This window comes from Pyxicephalus adspersus, chromosome 2, assembly GCF_032062135.1.
Source record: "Pyxicephalus adspersus chromosome 2, UCB_Pads_2.0, whole genome shotgun sequence".
Lineage (NCBI taxonomy): Eukaryota > Metazoa > Chordata > Amphibia > Anura > Pyxicephalidae > Pyxicephalus > Pyxicephalus adspersus.
The window spans coordinates 21,564,586-21,589,661 of record NC_092859.1 but is presented as its reverse complement, the minus strand read 5'-3'; the positions used below and the strand labels follow the sequence as shown (position 1 = coordinate 21,589,661).

General features: G+C 41.8%; 1 protein-coding gene across 10 annotated transcripts in view; it reads right to left on the bottom strand.

The window, feature by feature from the left end:
* The window catches only part of PLEKHA5 (pleckstrin homology domain containing A5), an 83,014-nt gene that overhangs the window by 54,954 nt on the left and 2,984 nt on the right, over nucleotides 1–25,076 (bottom strand). For 8 of the 10 annotated variants that reach the window (XR_011919305.1, XM_072399879.1, XM_072399880.1 and 5 more), the window contains exons 2-3: nucleotides 24,910–24,986; nucleotides 19,898–19,955 (exon numbers count right to left, since the gene is read on the bottom strand). Coding sequence is in view for 8 of the 10 variants with exons in the window: in XM_072399879.1 (XP_072255980.1) it covers nucleotides 19,898–19,955; nucleotides 24,910–24,986 (135 nt within the window). In the remaining 2 variants the exon portion in view is untranslated. Of the gene's footprint in view, nucleotides 1–19,897; nucleotides 19,956–22,633; nucleotides 23,228–24,909; nucleotides 24,987–25,076 lie in introns of those variants that run through there. The other 2 variants (XM_072399883.1, XM_072399889.1) reach the window with 2 other exon arrangements.

Sequence of the window (25,076 nt, the reverse complement as noted above, 5' to 3'; positions counted from 1 at the left end):
TCTCTTACAGTCTCCAGTAATCTAACAATTACCTCCCCCAATCTCTAGGTAAATATAATCCATTCATTGTAGTTGCAATCATATGATAGTGGCAGCCTTTAGAATACTCCTATAACAAAGCAGCAGTCTCCTACAGTTTTCAGGAAGTAAATCAGTTTTTACAGTACTCTGTAATTTAGAAGTCTCCTGACTTCCTCTGGTAACATGGAAGCTGTCTCTTAAGATCCCAAGTAATAAAGCAACAATCTCCCAAGTCTCTAGATAAATATCATCAATCCCTTGTAGCTGCCTGGATCATGATGGTGGTTTCTAGCAGTCTCAGATAACACTGCAGCGTACTCTACAATTTTTTCAGGAAACAAATGGAGGCAAAGCAGGTTGTGGCCCGAGCTTACAGATTTCATTCTGAGTTAATCATGAAGTTCAGAGCCAGACTGTCTAATGAACCACATGAAGTAGCAGCGGTGATGAATTCCAATAAGAAGTGAAAATTGGCTGTAATTTACTACCTGCTACAGAATCAACACAGCATGGAATGAAAAGTAGACAATAAATATTCGTAGTGGACCAGCACAGCATGGAATGATAAGAAGGTGAACTGGTCAGTCACACTGATGACACAAGGGATGGCGCTCTGACACCGACTGCTGCACCATTACGGCATGGAATGATCTCCATATTGCTTGGTCACATCATGACCAAAGCAGCACTTCACAGGAGCATATATACAGAAGTTAGATCACCCTATAGCAACAAGATTTTTAAATGACGTTTTATTAGCTATACTGCTTCCGTATGGCTTTTAAAAGCCAAAATTGCTATCTTGTGTGCATGATTTTTAATGGTCTTGTATAAAAATTATTAGTATCTTTTTATCCTGGTATGGATGATCGGGGTCATTGGGGATTATTGGGAGAGGGGGAACAGAGCGGGGAATAATGGAAAAATTCACATGAACCTAGAGAAGGAGGGAATAAGACATAAGCCAATGTACATTTGCATGGGGTAAGTTGACATTTACCACTGAAGAGGCAACGTGAGAGACTTGGGATAACCCGAAAATTTATTGGTGCAGGAGGGTCAGTGTGGAGGACATAAGTTGATATGCATTGGGAGAGGAGAGAGGGCAATATGGGAGATTTGGGGCAAGGACAGAGAGGCATGGGACAGGGCTACACACCAAGAAGATTTACTGACCATTATACATCATTTAATGCAGCGGGATGCAGCAAGCAGACTATAGCACTGGTGACATATGTATTAGACCAGGCTTTCTCAATCTTATTAACATGGGGGAACTCCCCAAATTTTCAGGCCTTCAGGGAACCCCTGCTATATTTACTATATCCCCAGCTCACAGAGTATCCGTGTTACGGTCAGTGGCAAAAATGCTTCTTAAGCTGCGTGCACACTTGCAATTTTTGTCGTTGGAAAGGATCTTTCACGATCCTTTCCAACGACAAGGGGCTGCAAGATGCATGAACGGTGCTGTACATACAGCACCGTTCATGCTCTATGGAGAGGGGAGGGGGGAGAGGGGAGGGGGGAGAGCGACGGAGCGGCACCCTGCTGCGCGCTCTCCCCTTCCCTTTCATTACGATCGGCTGTCGTCCATCGTCCGTGGATCCGGCAGGTCGGTCGTCCGGACGATGGACGACACCGACTGTACACACGGAAGATTTTCGCCCGATAATTGGCCGATGCCGATTATCGGGCGATAAAAATCTGCCGTGTGTACGTAGCTTAACATTGCTGACCAGTGGGAAGAATGTCACCCTTACAGATAGCCAAAATAATCATTGGTGTCACATAAACTTAACTGAGAGGCATAAGTTGCTCAAAGAAACCCTAGCAACCTCTGGAGGAGCCCTGGTTGAGAAACACTGTATTAAGCAAAGCCAGTAGCGGGAGATCAGATGGTGATATGTGTGTGATCAGAATGATGACTATTCCCATAAGCTTACAATCACTCCAAGCCACTGAAAGGCAGCACTGCAGATGCACAAATTCCCAAAGCAGAGAGCAGGCATGGAGCGCCATCTGCTGCCCAAAACGAAGAATCCCACGTCTGCAGGAAGGCGTCTCGATTCGCTGCACAGCTGAGGAATTGGAGTAACATAAAATGACTTGTTGGCACACAGACGAGTTAGTAAAGTATGACAGCAGAGAGAGAATGTAGGTCAGAGAGACGTTCCCTTGTCTTCCAAAAAGCTCAGAGCGAGACGCCAGCAATTAAACCGCCATTTATTTACAAGATTCTGCCATTAGTCCCATGTCTTCCAGGGCCATAGAAATGGTCAACCAATCCCCACATAGGCCAGAGACCACCAGGAATTATTAGCAGGGCCCAGGCTGACCACACATAGGCTGATCTTTCTGAATATCAGATATACCATGACAGGCCGCATACGTCAGCACATCTGCTGTACAAACTTTCTGCTGGGTTATAGAAATATCTAAAGTTTACCACACACATACAATCAAATTGTACAATCTGCCAACAATTATATAGTGCAGGGGCCTGAATTTGCAATCAGATTGTAATGCATTTGGAGAATTTATTATGTACTTCCAGGCAAGATTTTATTTTATGTCTTGGGTGGAATCGTGAAGGGTTGGACAGTCTGTCATGGTTTTATTGCCGCCTGTGTTCAAATGGGAGCAATTTACCATCTTTTTGTCCTGCTAAAAATCCATAAACTTAGAGTTGTCCTCAGAAAACACTTTTCCTATTCTAATTGCCCTATAGATATATATATATATAGATAAGAAATATTGACATCACGGTGACACAACAAGGCGTTGCAATGCTGGTGGGACCCAGCAGGCTGGAAGAGTACTAAAAACGTGTAGCAGCGATGGGAAAACTGCCAATTCCATGTTGCCAGAAATCTTTTTTTTTTTTTGGCAGAGAAAACAGAAATGTAAAATGTGCAAAATAATTCTAGAAAAGGTTTAATGTTACATACTGTCCTGCAGGTGGCGCCATTCCCCAGCACAGACAGAGGAGCACACTGCAGCCAGGGGTGAGATGGTGAGGGGCTCACAATGGAGGAACTCTGACAACTTCTATTCATTACACTCTTTATTTAAAGAGACCCTGTCATTACAAGGATACCTTTATTATCATGCAGCTTTGGATAATACATTTATGATACCAGGTTCTCTTGGATCACTAGAACCTTCAGTGTCTTATAATATCAGCTGTGTCTTATGCCTGCACCTACTGTTATTATGGGTCTCCCGGCCGGACCGCTACATCTCTATGGGATGAGTCTTGCAAGCTGGTGGTAAGAATGTCACCCTTACAGATAGATACCAATGATATTTTTGGCTAATATACTGACCTGGGAGGTACAAACTGCTCATTGCTCAGGGAACCCCCAGCAACCTCTGGAGGAACCTTGGATGAGAAATAACAGGGCATGGACCACAATAAAGAACATGACTGGGTGATAAACCATTCCCTAATCCAGGGGTGACAAACTCTGGCCCGTGGGCCAAATCTGGCTCCTAATCGCTCTTTTATGACTCCCCCCAGGAATCCTACATATGAACTGCAGCTGGCATGCCGTGGCATTGAAATAGTGCTGCTACTACAGAGAATGTCAGCACTGATATCACAGCCACTTCTCACAGGGTGCACCGATAACCTGAACACACCTCAGCATGAAAGGAACAAGGAGATATTGGCACTGACATCTTTCTATGAAAAGGAAGAACAGCTTCTATTAAAAGTCAGCTTCTTCCACATGTGTATGACTGGCATCATTTTTGAACAGAAAAGCTTTTAGTATTCCTTAATACAACATATAAGAAAGACGCCATTTCTCTCCTACAAAGACAGCAGACCATGGCAGAAAATCTCGTCCTTATAGCCATGTGAATGGCAGTTTCCGCGGCCCCTGGAAATGGTGAACTCTCAGCGTAGTGCGGATTGGCCTTTTGAACGAATTCTCTTTGCTGTCATTCTTCCAGAGGAAGGATAAAATATTCAGGTCTGTGGAGATAACACTGACCGCGATCATGAAGGACAATTTAGAAGAATGCTCGCTTTATATTCATGAGGATGTAATAACTGCAGCTACAACAACATTATCCAACCGGATCTTCAATACAAACAGAAATATGGCAGCGATTAGAGCCTCCGTGTACCGCACAGGGAAAATAGCGCGTTTCCTGAGAGATTTTCTCAGACGTGATAACAATTGACCTGTATGGGATAAAAGGACAACTGCAATCTGATTGGCTACCAGAGATGACAAATATTCTCAGAGACGTTGGAAGCAATGTGAATCACTCACAGAAGTACAGCTTAGCCCCGCCCCAATCCTCGTGCCAACCTTCTGGTTGGTTATAGAAGCAATCCATCACAACAGGGGACTTAAGCAGGGGTGGGGCCAAATGAAACATTCCCAAGAAATATGAAGATCTGAACAACTTCGGCTGCTTAATTTTCACGTGTACTGATCATTTGTTATACCTAAAACAAGAGGAGGACCCTAAGGTACAGAAATGTTCTGTCCCAGTGAAAAGCTTAGTACAGCTCAGTGACCAGTCTTGGCAAAAGACAGAGAAAGAAGGGTAATCATCTTTAGATAATGGGAAAATGAATAATCCTGCTACCTACAGCATAACTTAATAGCCTGATATACCACCCTGCCTGGTGCCTAAATCTTAACCCCCTCCCCTACTTAGTGACAAACCTTAAACCCTTGCAAACTAATGCCTAAACTTAATCCCCAATTTCATTTCCAACCACAAGCTAATCTACCCAGATCCCGAACCCAAGCAAGCTAACGTTAACTATAACAATGAAGCAGATGCTTATTTAGGGCAGCAAAAATGTCTGAGTGAGGGGGTAGGAAGGGTGAGCAGGGACATAACTTGGAAAACCTATACAGAGCAGGCACAGTAGAGGGGACATTAAAATCTGATGGGTGGGAAGAATTATTAGAATACTTTCAGACAAACACCAAACATTTTTTTGAGAATAACCAGATCCAACACCCAGGGCCATCAACCTGCACAATAAAAGTTCACCCAGAACTGATATTTGTTTTATGTGGACTTTGTTTGACAGGGCCACCCACTGACTATGTATAGCTCTCAGGGGGCTTCAGCAAATGAAAAGTCCCAGGAATTTTCTGCTCTGCTGCAACACAAAAGAATTTTATAGTGTAAAGGGTACAATGAGGCAAATGGTTAGGAGTCAAGCAGAAAATGTGAAAAAACAAAGATTTAATTACCCAAGGGTCAATAAACCTGCCATTATCTACCAAAACATAGAATTAGCCCCCCAGCTAACATCTCATGGAACACGCATCCTTGTTTCTGATATCGCCAACTTCACCTCAGAGCACTATCCCCTCGCTTAAGGCAACCAATCCAGCTTCAAGTACTAGGTGATTCAGCCAATGAGAGACAGGTACCAATCAGACAAGTGCTATCCTGACCAATCACAAGTGTACAAGTTGCTCTGAAGTTTTAATTTCTGCTCTTCTAGTTTCTATAACACAACATATACCAAAAGTTGGGAGGACCACAAGAGCTTACAATCTACTACAGAACACATGTCCCTTTTAACACGTCAGATTAGGTCAGGTGTGGCAGCGAGTAAGAGACTCTGGACTTCTGGAAACCCAACAAACCAGTTTTACACCTCGGACAGGAATTGGCTCAATGTTATCAGGAGCCTCACAACAAACAAAGGCCCTGCCTGGGCTACTCAGGGGGCTGAAACCAATTCACCATGCCAGATTGTCATGGGTGCTCAATGTCCAAAATGTTTGTGCTGTCCACTAATCACACTGCACAAGTAATACTTGGTAATATTATCGTGTCGCGCCTCAAGGCTCTGTACGTGGGTCTGTTCGATTCTTTTGTATTTATTCTAAGTAAGGATTTGGTAGATAAGGTTTGTTCTAGGTTGATGACACAAAGGTGTGCAATAGGTTTGATATTCAATATAGAGTCAATTGTAACTTGATTTGGAATTGCTGGGAATTTAGTTAAAGCAGAAAAAAATAAGGTTTCAAATTATTTTTTAAGCCAGGTGGGAAGAAACTGCAGGTGGGTTTCAGCCCCTATATTGTGACCCAACTTTTTAGTACCCACCAAAAGACAGCCAGGTGGTTACTGAAAAGTGCCAGGTGGTGCGCCCAGGTAAAGGCTGGAGAGAACACTGATTTAGTGCAAATAACCCACTCATGGAATATAATGTTGGGGGGTACAGCGTTGGCCAGAAAAAAGATTGGTGGGTGCTTATTTCTGCTGAATGCAAAATGAACAACAGCATGGCCAGGCAATGAGGAAATTAATACAATTCTGGCTATTTTATTAGAGGGATCACCTGCAGGAGAAACATTGTGATTCCCCTTTATAGATCTTTTGTCCTAACTTACAAAAAGATAATAATAAAAGTGAATGAGTACAGAGATTTGGAGATCATCACTCTCTTTATACCATTTATATTACCGTACAGTGTTTTCTTTTTTGTGGTTTGGTCGCTGCCCCCCCACTGATGCTGAAGCCAGTGTTATCTTATCTGGGTCTCAGTTCTCCTCTCCTTTTCTCCATCCTCATCAGCACGTAATCCCAAACCTGCTCATTAGAAAGAAGCTGATCTCAGCTATTCACATGGGGTTTCATGAAGCAAAGATTGCAAGAAAGCATCCATGCCAGGTGCTAAAGGCTGGCGTCATTCAGGCAAAACCTTCTTTAGGTGTGGTGGTGGATGCCTGAGATGAATTAGAAAATGATCTCATATTACCATAACTCCTATATCTCAGCAGGAGGGGATGTTTAGATGTCACTTTTGGTCCTGCTTGAATCTGTACAGTCTTTTGGAAACGAGAAACGAAAATCTTAACTGAAACTTTAAATACACAAAGGATGCAAAAAAGATTCAGAAAGCCAACCTAGATCATAAATAATTGGACATGACTGCAAACAGGGAGGAAGGAAAAAAAACTCAAAGTATTGTTTTTATGGAAGAGTAGTTGATGCTTGAAACAGACTTCCAGCAGAGGTAGTGAATAGTAACTGAATTTAAACATGCGTGGAACAAATATAGATCTCATCTCAGACATAAAGGGTAAATTACCATCAGGAAGAGATCCACCTTCTCATATCTAGGGATAATCCTGTACTCCCAATTATGTGAACAATGCCCTTTTACTTTATTATTATTATTATTATTAATAAAAGAGGATTTATATAGCACCAACGTATTACGCAGCTCTGTACATAGGAGTTGCAAATGACAGATACAGACAGAGACACAGGAGGAGAGAACCCTGCCCAAAGAGCTTACAATCTAGGAAGTGGGGAAGCAGCATACAATAGGAGGGGAGATATGTAGTAATGGGAAGTAGTGAAGGTTTGGGAGATAGAAGAAGACGGGTAGGCAAGTTGGGTTTTTGGTGCTCTTTTTATGAGCAGAAAGTAGGAGCAAGCTGAATAGGACAAGGAAGACCATTCCAGAGAGCCGGGGCAGCTCTAGAAAAGTCTTGCAGTCGTGCATGTAAGGAGGTTATAACCCTTGTCGTCCCCATGTTGATTATTTTCCTTTACACATGATTCTAACCACTGCATTTAGGTGGATGCATGCCTTTATGAAATGAGTGTCTTTACATTATATCTATCTTGCTTCGGTCATTGATGTTCATGTCTCCCTGAAGAAGCATCCTTGGCAAAACGCGTTGGGAAATGGGAAATACACTCAATTTACTCATCAACTCCTTGCCATAAAGCCCTGCTCTTTATGAACTCTCGAGGTCCCTTCTCCCTCTTTTGATACTTAAAAAAAAAATAAGGGATAGTCAGTGTTTCCCCCAGCCCTTTTAAGCTGGGTGCACCACCTGGCACTTTTCAGTAACTACAGGTTTGTTTTCGGGTGGTTACTGAAAGGTTAGGACACAATACAGGGGCTGCCACCCGCCTACAGCTTCTTCCCACCCAGCTTAAAAATATTCGGGGAGAATACTGGATAGTCATAACAAACCAATTGTTTTTTGTTGCCATTACTCTTCTAGGTTTTATTAATGTCCTGTTGACCTCTATATACATTACATACAAGAGTCACATGTTTTGGTAGAAGATGCATTCCCTTCCTACATACATTTTGTGTTATCATTACATTCTTGCTGTACACACCAGCAGGAGAGGCTCCACCTGGCCGAAAGGTCGGATTTCAGCCCACTATTCATCCATCTACAAAAAGAATAAATGGCTTACAAGGCATTATCCTGAGCCTCCTGCCAAGACTCTCCTGCTCTTTCCTCTTCGGAGCTTTCTCTATGATTGTTGTTGCATTTAAAGGGGAACTCTTGTCAAGTTGTAAAACTGAGAAACCGTCACAAGAATTGGGAATAAGTAACTTCGTAAATGCTTTGTGGAGTAGAATCATTCACTCTCAGACAGTAAATGGAAGGCCGCAGACAGAACGCATTGCACATTCCAATCAACCTGCCTTTTAAAAGTTGTAAATCAGACTGGAAATATTCCTGCAAATATTTCAAAAAACAGATTTACTAAAAATCCAGAAAAAAGGGCAATCCTTCAGCAAACAATTACAATTTATCTTGAACGAATCTGACCTCTGATTGGATGCTATGGTATGCTGCACTCCACTCCGTGGCTCAGTGGTTAGCACTCTGACCAATTAGATGACATGCAAAAATAAAAAGAGTGGCTGTCTAATGAAATTGCAGAGGAGCTGCTAGATCTGTGTTTATTATCAGCGAATGTTACAAAGTCATCACTGGTTGGTACATTGACACAATATATTTAAATATTATCACTAAATGTAATGTAGGGGCCTTTGGTGAGTACACCAGGGTGTTTTATCTGTGTATACTGAGTGATAATTACAAAGGGGCAGCTGATGGCTACAGCGAGATGTCACATCTGTGTATTATCCTCAGATGTAATAAAGGGGACACTGGTGAGCACAATGGGCCAATATTTACCCTGGTTATTAGTTTGCTTTCAGCGATTCTCACACAGACTTGTTGCTGCGATAATGTGTGCCAAGTTCCTGTCTGGGATAGAAAATGCTAAATAAGGTTGCAGTGTCAGCAGAGGAGGATTTAATGCTGAGTGCCTCCATTACTGGGAATGTTTGGATTTCACCCGCGTGCTCTCTGCTCCTAAAATCTGGGGGGTGGAGGAAGGCCGTTATCTCACATATTATACAATACAATTATACAAGTTACAGATTTTAGAACGCAGCCTCCTTTAGGGCTGACAATGGCCTGTGATTTCAGGAATACTTAACACGCAGCAGTAAAAACAATCCCAAGGTTGGATAGGTACACACTGCTAAATGTGAGATGAATATTTGCTAGTGATGGGTGTTTCCACATGTAGACCATTAGTGGAGTTTAAATTTTTTTGGCAAACATGCTGGTTAAATTCTGGTTTTTATATACTTCTATGTCAGCTGTACAAGTCCTTGCAGGAAGCATGAACCTGCAAAACAGAAAACCCAGTTGCTCATTGTGTGCTGCACACATTCACCATCAGGATGAGAAGTGACATGTATGTTGTAGTTAAGCTTTTGTTAACAACCAAAACTTCTTTCCTTTACGACTTTCACCCATCACAAACAGAACAATGTACAGGATCACTCGTCTCTAGACGTCTCCAGGGAAGACATAAGATATGTTGGCACGGATTCTCAGAACATGAATTCTGTGCCAACAATATAACATTGGCAGTCGCTCCAGCCCAGGACGTAGACGTGTTTAGAAGACGATGCATAGTAAACACTCCAGCCCGCATGGACAGCACAATAAGAGATTTACAAGGTCATAGCCGGCTCAGGGTGGAGATGAAGAACTGAGTTGCACGCCTGTTTCTCTATTTGACAGAATGTTAATTATAGATGAGATAATTAATACTAGAAGCAAGTGAGGTGTGATCTGATAAACCAGTATTTAGGGAGAGAACAGCTTCTCCCTGCCCAGCCCAACTCTTCCATCTATCAATGATCAAAGACATTCAATATAACTACCAAAACACCACTGTGCTTAACATCTTTATCACTAATCAGAGACATCCAATAAAACCAACAACCACCACCACTCCATGCCCAGTATCTCCATCTATCGGGGACATCCAATATAACCACCAACCAAACGCTCCGCCCAACAAGTTTATCCATCACTAATCAGAGACAACAAAAAAAATCACTTACCACTCTGTCCAGCATCTTTATCCATTGGGAACATCCAATATAACTATCAACTAAACACTTTGCTTAATATCTTTATCACCGATCAGAGACATTCAATAAAATAAACAACCACCATCACTCCACCCAGCATCCATTGGGCACATCTAATATAACTACCAACCTACCACCCTGCACAACAACTGTATCCATTACTAATCAGAGACACACAAAAAACCTTCCATCCATGTTCCCATCCATCAGGAACTTCCAATATATCCACTGACCTTCCACCACTCTGTGCAACTTCCATATCAATTACTCATCACAATCATCCAATATAACTACCAACCTTCTATTCTGTCCAACATCCCTATCCATCACTGATCATAGCCTTTCAATTTAACCACAGCTCTTCCATCATTTTCCACAACATCCCAATCCATCAGAGCCTTCCAATATCAGGAACAGAAACACATAAAAATATGTATGGATGAAAAAAGCAGTGTTGGTTTAATAATTGCTGACTGGCATTAAGCAAACAAGCTATCAATCAAAAAAAAAGTAATAAATACCAGCGAATAGTATATCAAGGTTTAAATCTGACCAATGTACATACTCAAGCTTTCGCCAAAATAAAGTATGTGTGTAGACAATCACAGACAATGCTTTCTGTCCTTAACTATCTATATCATACCATACTGCCCAACATTTCCACCTATCTGAATCAATCAAAAGAAACTCTACCCAACATCTCTATCCATTACTGATCAGAGTCATTAACTAACCACCAATCCCCCCCAGACACACAACCAATAAAGCCTAGACCTCCGACAACTCTACCCAACATCTCTATCCATTACTGTTTAGAGACAATTATTTAACAAACAATCCCACCACCACCACAGTTTCCATCCATCAGAGACAGATTACAGATTACAGATTCCATCCATCAGATTACAACCACGGACGTACGATCACTTTGTCTAATCAATCAATCATCAATTATATATCCGCTGATATTTCACTACTCCAACATCTCCATCTACCACTGATCAGACATCTAATATAATCACAGATCTTCCACAACTCCGTGCAACATCTCCATCCATCACCGATCAGAGACATCCAATATAACAGCCAACCCACAACCACAAAGCTCAAAACTTCAATCCACCACTGACCAACATCCCTTCCAACAATCTGACCAACATCCCAACTCAAAGCTAACTACAATAACTATAACTATCAACCCACCACCGCCTTAGCCCTACATCTCCATCCATCACTGTTCCAACATTCAGTACAAGCACCAACCATCGCTATTCTGCATAACATCTCCATTCATTACTGATTAGTGATATCCAGTATAACCAATGACCACCACCAATCTACCCAACATCTCCATCACAAACCAGACACATCCAATATACCAGTAACCACTATTCTGCCCAACATCTCCATCCACCACTGATCATCATCATCATCCTAAACATAGCACCGGCTTCTCGTCATGCTGCACAGCCCAAGCATTACATCTTTTATCATAATCCAGTATGATAACCAAATTTCCAACATTTCACTCTGCCCAAACATTAGAAATCAGAGAGGACATCCAGTATAATTGCCAGGTCTGCCCAGTTTTTTTCTATTATTTTTGCTGCCCAGCTGGTTTGGGCTGTTCTCACAGCGGTTTTGGTCTGGGGTAATTTTACTGATAATTATGTTATTGAGAGCCCAGGTGCAGAAAACATCATTTTGATATTAAATAGAGCTGAATAGAACAATTGCCAAGCAGAAGCAAGCAGTATAGTTTGAATGTGGCAAAAAAAGATTAATTATCTCTAGAGTGACCCACAGAAATGATATTCAAGCACAAGCAGAATGCATACACAGGCTGAAGCCCACAATGTACACAGAAAGAAAACCTCTATGGACAATCTATGTCAGTGGTCACCAACCAGTAGTCAGCAAGAAAATTTTGGTGGTCCAAAATAATAAAACAAATTTTTTTTTAAATAATAAAACAAAAATAACATTCTGATAAATTCCTTTTTTCTGAATGACAATTTTTCACCCTTATTTTGCACTAAATTCACGAACTGTACTAGAGACCAAAAAACAAGGGAGGCGCAGTGTGACGTCAGTGTAGTATTAAGTTGTATGAGGCAACCGTTGCCAAGCCGTATGATTCAGTATTGTTTGCAACATTAGAACAGTCACTCCGCTCCGCAAATACCGATTCTCATCCCATTATTTTATTTTATTTACTTCTCAGATTCTCTTTTAGGTAAGTATGACCTTAACTGTGTATTTTCTTTGCCAGTTAAATTCAATGGCATCAAATAGTTTGACTTTGAGAATTATCATTTCTTGTTTGGTCTTAGATTCGAATAAAATAAACCCATAAAAAGCAAACTAATATTTTGCATTCTTTAGTATTACCAAAGATAATACAAATAATGATAATAGTAACAATAGTAAAACTTCACTTACGCCTGAGCTGATCATTGAATCAGAGCCTCCACAGTCCTTGTCAGGCACCATTAGGAAGATCATTATTTTACAAATGTATTTATCCTTTTAAAAAAATTCATATTAATGGTCCACGGGATTTAAAATTATGAATTTAGTGGTCTGTGAGGTTCAAAAGGTTGGAACCGCTGATCTATGTCACAGAAAAGCTTCTAGTTACTCTAAGTATACATCATGGCTTGTGCAGCAATAGAGCACAGAAAGTTTCCATTGCATGCAGGAACCATGTTATTTTCTGATGGGGACCTGACAAATACTTGCTGAGGGGAGTCGCCATTCATTATACCAAAACGTAAACCCGTGCATATCACATTGAACAGAAATATGAATTTGGTGGTATACCTCTTCTCCAATGTCACAGCACTGTCCCTCTGACCAATCTCACACACCAGCCACACCTACTAAAATGTAGCTGCCACGATCAATGACCGAACTTTACACATATCTTGCGGCAGCAACCCAAGATGGCAGCTTCAACACTACAGATTTTACATATGATTCTTTGAAAGGGAACACAATTTATTATTTTACAAGGTATAGCAACTTATTAAGAAAATCTATCACTAGTGATTTCCTAGCGATAGATTGTCTCCAGGACAGATCCTTCCAGGTTAGGGATTTGCCAGGTAGAAAGGACAGGAATTCTGTGCCGAGTCACCACACAAAAAACCAGAGAAGACACAAAGAGGTTTGTGAAGTGAGTGCGATGAGCGCAGTGCGAAGTCTACAGGAGATGAGAGAGGAATTGTCCTTCAATGCCGTCCTCCATCAGCTCCATCCCATTAATAGTCTGGCCGCATTAGAAGTCTCATTACACCACAGCAAACTCTAATACAACGAGATCTGCGCTAATACCGTCACCGAGGAACAAAACATTCTACTAAATGAGCTGCTTTACCTGATCAATGAGAAGACTCTCCTGTCCTCATCACTCAGTCAACAATTACCAAAAACCTTTTACAAAGTTTTCTGGTGCCAACACAACTTTCTACCACCTTAACAAGTGAAGGAAGCAATTGGACAAGGTTATTATGATCTGCAAATATATGCAGCATTGTGTTCTTTTCTCCCTCCAGGGACTGACATACACCATAGCCAGCTGAGGCTCTTCTTTTCCATTGTGATCTTCGAGATTCGAGCTGGACAAATCCCAGGAGCCATGTAGGTAAAAGTAACTCCACAAAGCTTTCCATGGTGCTGGGAATTGGAGTCAGTCCCCAGTGGATCCCAGCAGGGATAAAACAGTGTGTATGTAATGAATGCATGATTGTAGAAGATGGAACCAAGACCCAGTGGCTTGGCATGGGAGACCACATTCTGCTTCACTGGAAATTTCTTTGGCATTGATATTTCAAAATGGAATCTGACCTCCCTCTCCTGGAGGAATTCAGTACAGAATACTTAGAAGTACCCTTCCCAGTACAACTCCACATTCTACCTAACAACTGTAATCATTGCAATACCATAAGGTAATATATTCTCTCAATGGCTATTACATTATAGAGAACAGACAGAGGTTTGTTGGAGAAGCTCCTACAATAGACTGACTTTCATCTAGCCCCATGTGGAAACCAAATATACAACTAGTGATAGTGATAAAGGTGGTGACTGGATAATGGAAGGTGGGGGCACCAACAAGAAGGTGCCTGGATGATAGATGGACGGATAGATTGGGTGCAGAGGCACAGACAACATGGTGGCTAAAAAATGTATGTGTATGTATGTGGGGGTATGTGGGAACTGGCAAGGACAAGGTGGGACACTAACAAAGAAGTGGTGATTAATAGAGGTGACAGGGAAAGGTGAGATGACAAGGATAAGGTGTAGGGGGGTTGTAGGCATTGACAAGAACAAAGTAATTACTGGATAATAAGGTTGAGAGGCTTGACAAGGACAAGATGGGTCAGGTAGGAGTCACTGACAAGGTGGCAAAGGGAATGTGAAACAATGTTTGAATGAAATTCTCTCCTAGAACCTGTAATTTTCAATTTAATAAACCACGCTCCTTTTTAATCCTTGGGAACTATTTTAAGCTTGCATTTGAATTAGGGTGACTTGTAGAGCTGTTCCTGAGCACTACATGTAGTCTCTTGACAGCCACTTCCACTGACTTGAATTGGGTTGTGTTCCAACAGCAGAGTGTAGAGGTAGTCCTTATAGGACTGGAGATGGCCCATAGCCCTTTGCAGTGCTGTGAACCATACTATAACCACAAAACACCACAATAATTTAAAAAACTGCTCCCGTGAAAGGCCAAAATCACCATCAAAACGTTCCTAATTTTGGAATTTAGTGTAGACGTTGCAGTTACCACTTACTGGGTGCACCATTTCTACTGCTAGTAAGTTGCAACCGCACAGCAAATCCATGTGAACGACTCAACCCAGATATTCCCTTGACTTTACTGATATGTTAGGACAGTGGTGAGTATAGATGGCTATACTAGATGCCTGGAACCAGACAGGACACCAGTTGAGAAGATCTTTTAACTGCAGCCAACAATAATTGGGATTTCAGTTGCACTCCAGAAACCCACATACAAGGTTAGTGCAAAGCGTGGTAACTCATGGCAATAGAGTTCCCTTTCTTCGCTGCGATTTTAGTACAGGGCAGTAGATTGAGGTTGCTACACTTTCAATCTCAGGTTCTTGCATCTTGCACAATACCAGTCATCCAAAGTCAAGCAAAAAAAAAAAAAAAACTAAGAGCCCCATCTCTCCCTACTACATTGCAGGTCCTCTGTTTACTAGCCGACCCATCACATCCATCAGGTAAATATGAATTGGGTGTGGGGATGTCACTTTTAACTTGATGGTGGGTGGAAGCTCATAAACCTCCTGACATGAAACCTCTCCAGATTACTAAAATCATTATTTCCCCCCCACCATCACACACACAGGGTGCAGCCAGAATACACACAACACACACCCAGCATCCTCCCATACACAGGTTACCCCCTCAGCAAACAGCCTCTAAAAGATGCAACTACAGCATTTTTTATGTGTCCAATTCTCCGTTTTTGCTTATGTTTGGGTCACTATTGGGAAGGGATCATCGTTTACTTCCAGTCTCAATAACAGGGACAAAAGTCCAACAGACATCAGCAAAAACTGAGCAGATGATCTAACTCTTTGCCCGCAGCCCCTACCACCCCTTCATCAACCAGTATAAAAAGTTTTGTCTTTATCTGATCTGATTTCACGCATCTGAAATTGGGCGGCAATGCATGTGCAAAATCAAATCCTTTTTCTTCCCCCCTGATGATTGTATGCCATTGCAAAAATTGGCACCATTGTTGTAGGGAACCAATTTAGGACAAATTAAATAGCAGCGAAGCATTGCACGGAATTTTATCACTCAGGAATACACAAATGTAACTACACAGGGATGCCAAGATAACATTGGGAAGGGCCCCATACCATCCCAGCAGGGAAGACAGTGGTTATGCATTGTATCCAGCACAGAGATGAATAGATTATACACACACACATGCATTTTCTGCATCTCTAATGTTTCAAACATCACACGACCTAAATGCGGCGAGTCGCATTGTCCTGTGAGAAGTGCTGAGTGCGGTAATAGGAGGCGATAACATTTCATGGTGTTCATAGCAGACATGTAAATATAATGTTGCTGGGTCCCTCGTCGCAGTGCTGCTTCCCCCTCGCCAATCGGAGAATCATTTGTAATAAGATGTGAGCAGCGCTGGTCTCCATGGTGATGAGCGATGCTGCAATCGGTAAGATGATTAGAAAAGGGGGCCGATATGCTGTGGGAAGGGCCCGTGACTTTCTGTGTCGGATCAGTGAGGTCAGCATTCCTATACACAGCATTGATTGAATATAATTATCACAGAGGGGGGAAAGGAATCTGGAAACAGCACAAACGACAATACACAAAGAAAGAACAATACAGGAAGCAAACGCAAACTGTCCCAGGCCAGGTCATCGGACACAAAACTTGTCGAGATTTATCAGTAAATCTAGAATGGACTGACTGTCTCCTGAATTCTACCAGCTCCCAATTCTAGTTCACCACTACCCCCAAATATCAGGAATAGGCACCCCAACACACGGGTCTTTGGTCCGACCCCCACAGAGAAAAACAGAGAAGGAATCCCTCAAAATTCCAAAATTACTTCTATTACTGTCTCATCTTATAACCAGCAAATCATATTTTACTTTACCAAGTCCATTATATATTACACACAGAACACAGGCTATACATACACACATACCATACATATATATTACACACATACCATACATATATATTACACACAGAACACAGGCTAATCACACATACCATACATATATATTACACATAGAACACAGGATATATACACATACTATACATATATATTACACATAGAACACAGGTTATACACACATACCATACATATATAGTACACACATTACACATATAATACACACAATATACATGGAGTGTGCAACTAATGCATGGAATAGACATTTCCGTGCAAAGGAAAAACTATACATTGCACAGGCTTTACACGACACACATACTATTCACATCACATATATAACACAATGCAACAGCTAAAAACACTACAGCCCACAGTCCTGGGAGATGTCAGCTCTTGGCGTGTGACATGTCTGATGGTGGGAACTAAGGGGGAAGGAACAGGATGTTCAGCTATAAAAGATGTATAAACTATGATCGGAGCTTTGTGAGGGGCTCCCCTGGGTGATGATAAGCCATGTAGGACGTGGGATTGAATCAATAGCCAACTCCATGGGGGGACATAATAAACCGTGACAGAGATAAGGATCCATTTAGATCTTACAATGTCAGATTTGGGGTGCAGCTCAGACAGAGCCCCTCATTTGGTTTAGACATTTCCCAGGGTATTATACCCCTCCTGCTAGTTATGCCAGCCTCAGGGTATCACACACTCCCTTTCAGACATCACAGGTATTAAAGCCCCCTCATCATATCACAATTCTCCTTTCAGGAATCACAGCCCCCCTCTGCAACTCATTCACCATGCAAACTTCCTAAGTGTCAAACTTTCTGCAACATGTGGAGACCTGATGCGATTTCTCCATAACATACATTTTCATGAGTCATGTGTCTCCCTCCCAAAATCTCCAAATTCACCTGCTGACCCCGGGGAAGCCTCATGCTGCAAAACTGGAGGAACCTGACAAACTAGCTGAAGGGAGCCCTATTAATACAGCGGCGAGAGAGGGAGGGGGGGCAATAATACGTGATTCACGGACGATATTAATCCCTCGGCCGCCATTCCAGCACCCCTGACACCTCTCCCTTTACAGATATTAATCCCTCGTTCATTGTCCCCAGGGGATACAAACATCACACAGACAATTATTATTATGTGCACTGATACGTAGGGGGATGCAAGTAAAACCAGCTCAGGCTGAAAAACTGGGCAATTTCTGCACTTTGCATACTTTTCATGTCATTTTATAACTCTTAGCTAAACACTCCACAATTCCGTAATTATCTATCGTTTTTTTTTTTTAACCTAACTATACGACATATACTATATACACTATATACTATACGACATATAATATACGAGATGAGGTATTTTAGCAAAGTGCAGACAGACAGGTTTTTAGAAGTGTTTCCTGAAGTGTAACACTACAATGAGGAGTTAAATGTCAGATAACAGGTCACATCCTACACAGCCTAATGGAAGCAAAGGAAATAATTTCTATACGTACAGGAATGGAAGAATCGGTTATCATACCACCGATGGGTGATTGTATCAAGCAGCTCCAATAGGGGAGCATGCTGCATACCTCGTACCACCAATTCTCATATTCCACCAATCATTTAGCACATCATAGATCATTTCAGTTTTGCATCCTCTAATATTCACCATCCTGAGCACCACTAATTACAGATCAGAAAATGACTCATTGGAGATGAAACCGCTGGCTGAGGTTTAAAGCTTACTGCTCCATATTCAGAATGTTTGAGATTTAGGGCAGTAGTTGTCAAGTATTTGCTGCAAAGAAAAAAGGAAAAACGTTCCCTGCACACATATACCAACAAAAGTAAAGTACAAATCATGGACAATACCAATAACATAATACTAAGGATCCCTGTATGGGATAAAACACCATTGACAAGGATGGGGGCATACATACTAGCCAAAACTTCTACCCAAAACTCATGGTGACAGCTGGTGGGTCACTCCACCTATCAGTACAATATAAATCTTGGGGACTCTGGCAATGGCACCTTTGCTTTAGCAAGCCTGAATCCCGGTTGTGCGTAACATTTTATTTACATTATGAAGAATGCATTTAGAGGAGTAAGAACACCCCACCATAGTTCACAGATCAATTTCAGAAACACCCCGGGGGTGGGCAAGAACAGGGCCAGGAACTATAGCACACAGATATTGCATCCAGAGTCTTCAAGGCATAAGGGACTGTGGAAATGTGGGAAGAAGAGCCGAGTCAGGTCAACAAACTTTCCCTATAACATTTTTAGATACACTGGCACTTTCACCCTCATAAACGTTATGTCAATGATTAGAAAATGGATATGACAGCCACATATGCATTTACAAAACATGCAAAAATAAGGATTTGCAACTGCAGTAACTCATAGCAACCAATCACATTTTTCTTTGGAGCAAAGTTAAAAGTTCAGTCCTGGCTGCTTGCTTTAGGCTACCACAGCAGCCGGAACATCAAAATGCTATGAAGTGTCACACTGAAGAAGACTGATCACTGTAAATTTAACAGAAAAGTAGAAGAAAAGGACATGTGTGTTATTACCCATTGCAACAAGATTTCCATAATTCCACAGTGAAGGTGAAACAGTAAAATAAAAGATCTGACTGGTTTATACAAAGCGCACGGAAAGCTCGCTATGATAGATTTCCCTCCATTTCTATACACTGACAGTTATTACACTTCACAGGAACATCACAGTATGGGGACATCAAAGCAGCTTAATGGCAGCAAACAACCTAAACAACAAACACAAACCCCACACCCATAACGAAAACTAGACCGTCCAGCCCAGCACACTTCAATGTCTGCACTACAAACACAGCAACCTGTCTGGCAGCCATCACCCCTCCTCACACATGTGACAACAAGCTCCTGCACCGGTACAAAGTGTAAGGTATAAAATGACAGGGACCCTTTAAAGACATGATGCAGAACCATCATTACTTACTTGATGTAGTATCGGGCCCCTTCGAAGGTGTATGCCTCCTCCCATCCCGTGGGCAAATCTGAAAGACAAATCACATATGTTCAACCTTGAAGATTTCTACAATGTACAAACAATATATACAATGTACAAAGAGTGAGATAGCGGGTCACAGGCAGAGACAGAGGTGCACACAGTGGAATAGGGGTCACAGGCAGAGACAGAGGTGCACAGGGTAATAAGGTCCATTAACACTAATACCCCTTCAGTCTAAGAATGGCCAATTTAAAGACAAAAGTCATTTTAGGATTTTTTTTTATTATTATTATTATTTTTTTTTTATAGTGAATGACCATAGTAACCACTCGGCATTCTGAGAAATATCTGCAATGAACACATCAGACTTTAATCACATCAAACAATCAATAGAGTTCCAACCTCTAGAGAATTATAGGTAGCAATGCTCAAATCATTATAAATAATCACCTCTGAAGGTCTGCTATATTCCACATGCCGATACATGTCATACACAAACAGGATTTATTCTACATTTCCATATCCGATCTTTCTACATTTTACATAACGCATTAGTTTATAATCTTAAAAATTCCCTTGAATTACCAAGAGGGCAAAGACAGGGTTACCCTGCAGGCTGCAATTCCCTTCTGAGGTCCCTGTGGGTTGCACCACTTTACACATTTGGATATTCCGGTCAGTTTTGGGGCGATTGCAAAAACATTTTGACTTGCATATGTAGGATATCTCTGTGTTTACAAACTACCCATGACAACCAGAAAATTCCAAAAGCAAAAAAATTTTGGGGAAATTTTAAATTAAGTGGAAACAGAATGGATACAAGAAAAATAAAAGTTCTAGATATGAACTGTAAAACGGTTGCTTTTTAACAATTTGCTTAGCTGGCCGCCATAGTGCGCACTTTGCGCAGACTCCTCTATGCCGCAATATTTACTAAGAAGATGAGCAATAAACACAGGCGGCACACATATGAAAAGCACCATCTGCGCCTACACTGTACGTTGTCCAAAGACTTATTAAGGAACGGAATAGGGGCCAATTATGACTTGGCACAGCCGATCTGGATATGCTGCGATGCTGAGACTGGCAGTACGTCTGATCAGACAGTAAGGATGGCAGTGTAAATGTGAGGGCAGAGTGTCGCCTCCTAACGTATCACCAATCAGTAACTGGCTGCCCGCCAGCGCAAAGCACCTACAAGCCTCCACTTCCCTACATGGCCCATTTTAAAGGCCCAGATCCCTGAATTCACTGTAAATATTTACACTATTATCTGTGTTTGTCGGGGCAAAGGGCGGTCACTGCGGTACATCAACTGACACTAATTCTCCCGAATTATCTCTGAGTATTCTTTATCATCTCCAGTAAGAAGAAGAAAATGTCTCCTCTATTTCTCTAACATTCCTCTACCTGCCAACACACGCTCACAAGCTCAGTATGCATATTACAACGTCTGTGCTGAGCACTAATCTCTGCAGGTCCCCACGTCTTCCTATCAATATTCTGACACTCAGGATGAATACATAGGGGAAGAAATAAATCTTTCAAATGTGCTACCATAACCATCTGCTGAACACTAAAAATGTACCAGGCTCTACTTGTGTACTGAGACCCCAAAACCCCATACAGTGACCTACTCTGTGAACTCTGACCCTGGTTCCCTTACACCATGACCTATCCTGTGTATTCTGACCCTGGTACCCTTACACTATGATCTACCATGTGTATTCTGAACCTGGTAGCCTTACACCCTGACCTACCCTGCATATTCTGACCCTGGTACCCTTAAATTATGACCTACCCTGTGAACTCTGACCCTGGTACCCTTACACCATGACCTATATTTTGTACTCTAACCCTGACACCCTTAAACCATGTCCTACGATGCGTATTTTGAACCTGGTACCCTTACAGCATGACCTACCTTGCATACTCTGGCCCTGGTACCCTTACACCATGACCTTTAATATGTACTCTAACTGACACCCTTACACCATGGGTGACCCCGCATACTCTGACCCTAACAACTCCATACAAAAACACAAACCATGACCTATTCTGCATCCTTTACCCCAATACCCCCCCCCCCCCCACACACACACCATGACCTACCCTTTGTATCCTGACCCCATAACCTTTACATCATGGCCTAGCCCGTGTACCCAAAAGCCCCCCCACCACTATGACCTATCCTGTGTGCTTTAAACCTGGCACCCCTACATCATGACCTACCCTGCATACAGCAATCTCTGAACCCAACAGCGAGTAAACACTATACCCTGTGCTGTATTATCTGATCCCCACACAGAGCGTTCACTATACTTTTATCCTACATACTCCAACCCCGGCACACCTACACAGAGCACACATCCACACCGTGATATACTACCTGGGTACAATGACCCAACACCCCTACACTTGTGATCACTCAGTGCAAATGAAGTCAAAGCCAACAGCGAGATACTCAGGTGATCGTATACAGCAAAAAAGCTGTGAAAGCTGGTAATGTGACATTAAAGAAGGTTACCCAGAGCTTAGCAGTCATGTTTCTGCCAGTACACAGGTTGCTTTCATTATAAATTACTCATCTGTACTTATAAATTACATGTGTTGAGATAAAGAACTGTGTATAAAGCAGAGACTGTATTAGATATTACATAAAAACCATATAGAAACAGTAAAAAAATAAGAAAACAAATCTCTGATAAATGCCCACATATTCACCCCAAAATGTTAGCTGCTCCATCCTCATCTGGTTTAAGAACCACTGAGCTCCCCCCAGAATGAAACGGATACATTTACATTGACTGGTTCCTGGTGCCCAACGGAGGGTACTCTGCCCTCTCCCTGATGCCCCGTGAAAGTTAGCCTGGTTGGTTCCCGATGCCCTGTAGAAGGTAGGCTGTGATCCCTGGTTCTTAGTGCTGAATATGCAGCCTGATTCCTGGTGCCCAGTGCAGAATATGCAGCACGATCCCCGGTGTTTATTAAAAGGTATGCTGCCCTGTGGAGAGTAGTCCTGGTCCTTGTTGCCCCATGGATATTACTGTGTTCGGTCACTGATATTCAGCTGAAATGACATTGTCAAACTCTCTGTATAAACAGAAAAATATATGAACTAATCCCTGGTGTCTGTTGGAAGAGTGCCTCGTTCCTGGCATCCAGTTTGGTTTCCAGCCAGGGCTCCTGATGACTTTTTAGCGTCCTACGGTGAATAATTCTGCTACTCCAGAGGTAGGTAGGCTGTATTTCAGAGCCTCTGATGTCCAATTTAATGAATTCTGCCAGTCCAGAGATTGGTACGCTGTGTATCCAAGTTTCTAAAATCCAGTGATATACTCCCACGTGTGAAAGACCTGCTGCACAGTTCTAGGAAATTTTAGTGCAATCCTGACAGTCCAGAGTGCACTGTGCAACCCTAAAGAACCTCAGCAGGAAGATTTAGGCCAATTGAAATGATAACTCTCCAGCTCTTCACAGTCCAGGTAAAATTAATTATTCTCAACTTCTGGAACAAAGCAGTCACTTGCCTCCCGCCTGCCCATATTTACCCTGCACATGACCTGTGAGCCCATACACATCAAATGAATAGAACAAGCACACAATGTAGTATCATCAGCCTCCTGGTGTCATTTTTAGTAAATCACGGCTCTACAAATACAGCATGCTACGCATGAAAAAAAACAAAGGACACCCCTGGAAATGTGACATTTTAAACAGATATAAATTAGATATTCATTCAAACAGTGCCTACAGATAACAGAAATGAAATGGTGAATTCATTCTCAATTACTAAAAATGCAGAATTGGCACATAAAAAAAAAAAAGTACACCGCCTAATCCAGAACCACCATAGGGGGTATTGGTGATGGAACTCTTCCTTTATACACCTCATATAGAGGGTCTGATGTTATCTTGGCTAATGATGTGTGTGGCCTCATCACCTCTAAACCAAAAACAAAAATCACCCTAAAGCCCTCAAAAAGAAGTCTATGAATACCTAAGAGTCTAGACGAGGATTTAAAAGATTGCCAATGTATTTTAAATCAATAATTTCACGGTAAAGAAATTATTCTAATTATTCTTATTATTCTAAGTGGTATATTGTAGATATAAAACGACTAATTTGTTCAGATTGGCTGACCCAGAAAATTCAGCTGACCGCCTAATACTAAAAGAAGTCTTCAAGATATTTCCTTGCAGGATCTGTAGGTGATTCTTGCAGCAATTGCTCTCAAAGTGCAAGCATTTGAAAAGGGAAAGATATCACCACAATTTAACATGAATCAGAGTTGTGCTTGGAAAATGCCATTGCGTAAAACTACAGTTTGCCATGGAACATATAGATGAAGGTCTGGCCTTCGAATAAAATGTGCTGCGATTGAATGAATCAAAGATGGAGATTTTTGTCTGTGGTAACAGTAGGCGCTAACAGCATGTTAGGAGAACTGTTCCATACCAACTGTGAAGTATGGTGGTAAAAATCCTATGGGCTGGGGTTGCTGCATCACAGCCTGGGCAGCTTGCAGTCTCAAGCAAACTACAAATTCTGCATTCAAAGCATGTTTGATGAGAATGTGATATCATCTGTCCACAAAACTGAAGCTGAACCAGAAACTGGTCCTTAAACACGATAGTGATCTGAAGGACAATTGCAAATCCACCAAAGGACTGGCAAGGCAAAAAGTTGAATTCCATTTTAATATTATAAGGGATCTAAAATGACTTTTCTGTAAAGAGACTCAGAAACATTATGCAGCTGAGGGCAGTTATACATATATATCATTTCCAGCATCTGAGGGTGTACTTACTTATCCCACAGCACACCATTCTATTTGCTGATATTAGAAAGAGCAAACTTTCTATGTGTTTTAGTCGGGTCTATCAGCTTTATCTGTAGGCACTGATTGAACAAACAGCTAAAGTTTCCTTGTTCAAATAAGTTGCCAATTCCCCTGCGAGCACACACAGGGCCGCATATACATAGTATAGAGACTCACCCGGGGTGCGGCGATGTCCGGTCAGGATGGTCTCTCCTGTGACGGGGTGCAGCCATGTAGTACTCTTGGCTTCCTCGCTGCAAAGAAAAGACAAAAAAAACATTAGAAAGGAGAATAGGTGGAAAATGAGCAAAGTGATCAGGGGGGTCACAAGTAACAGTAAGTGT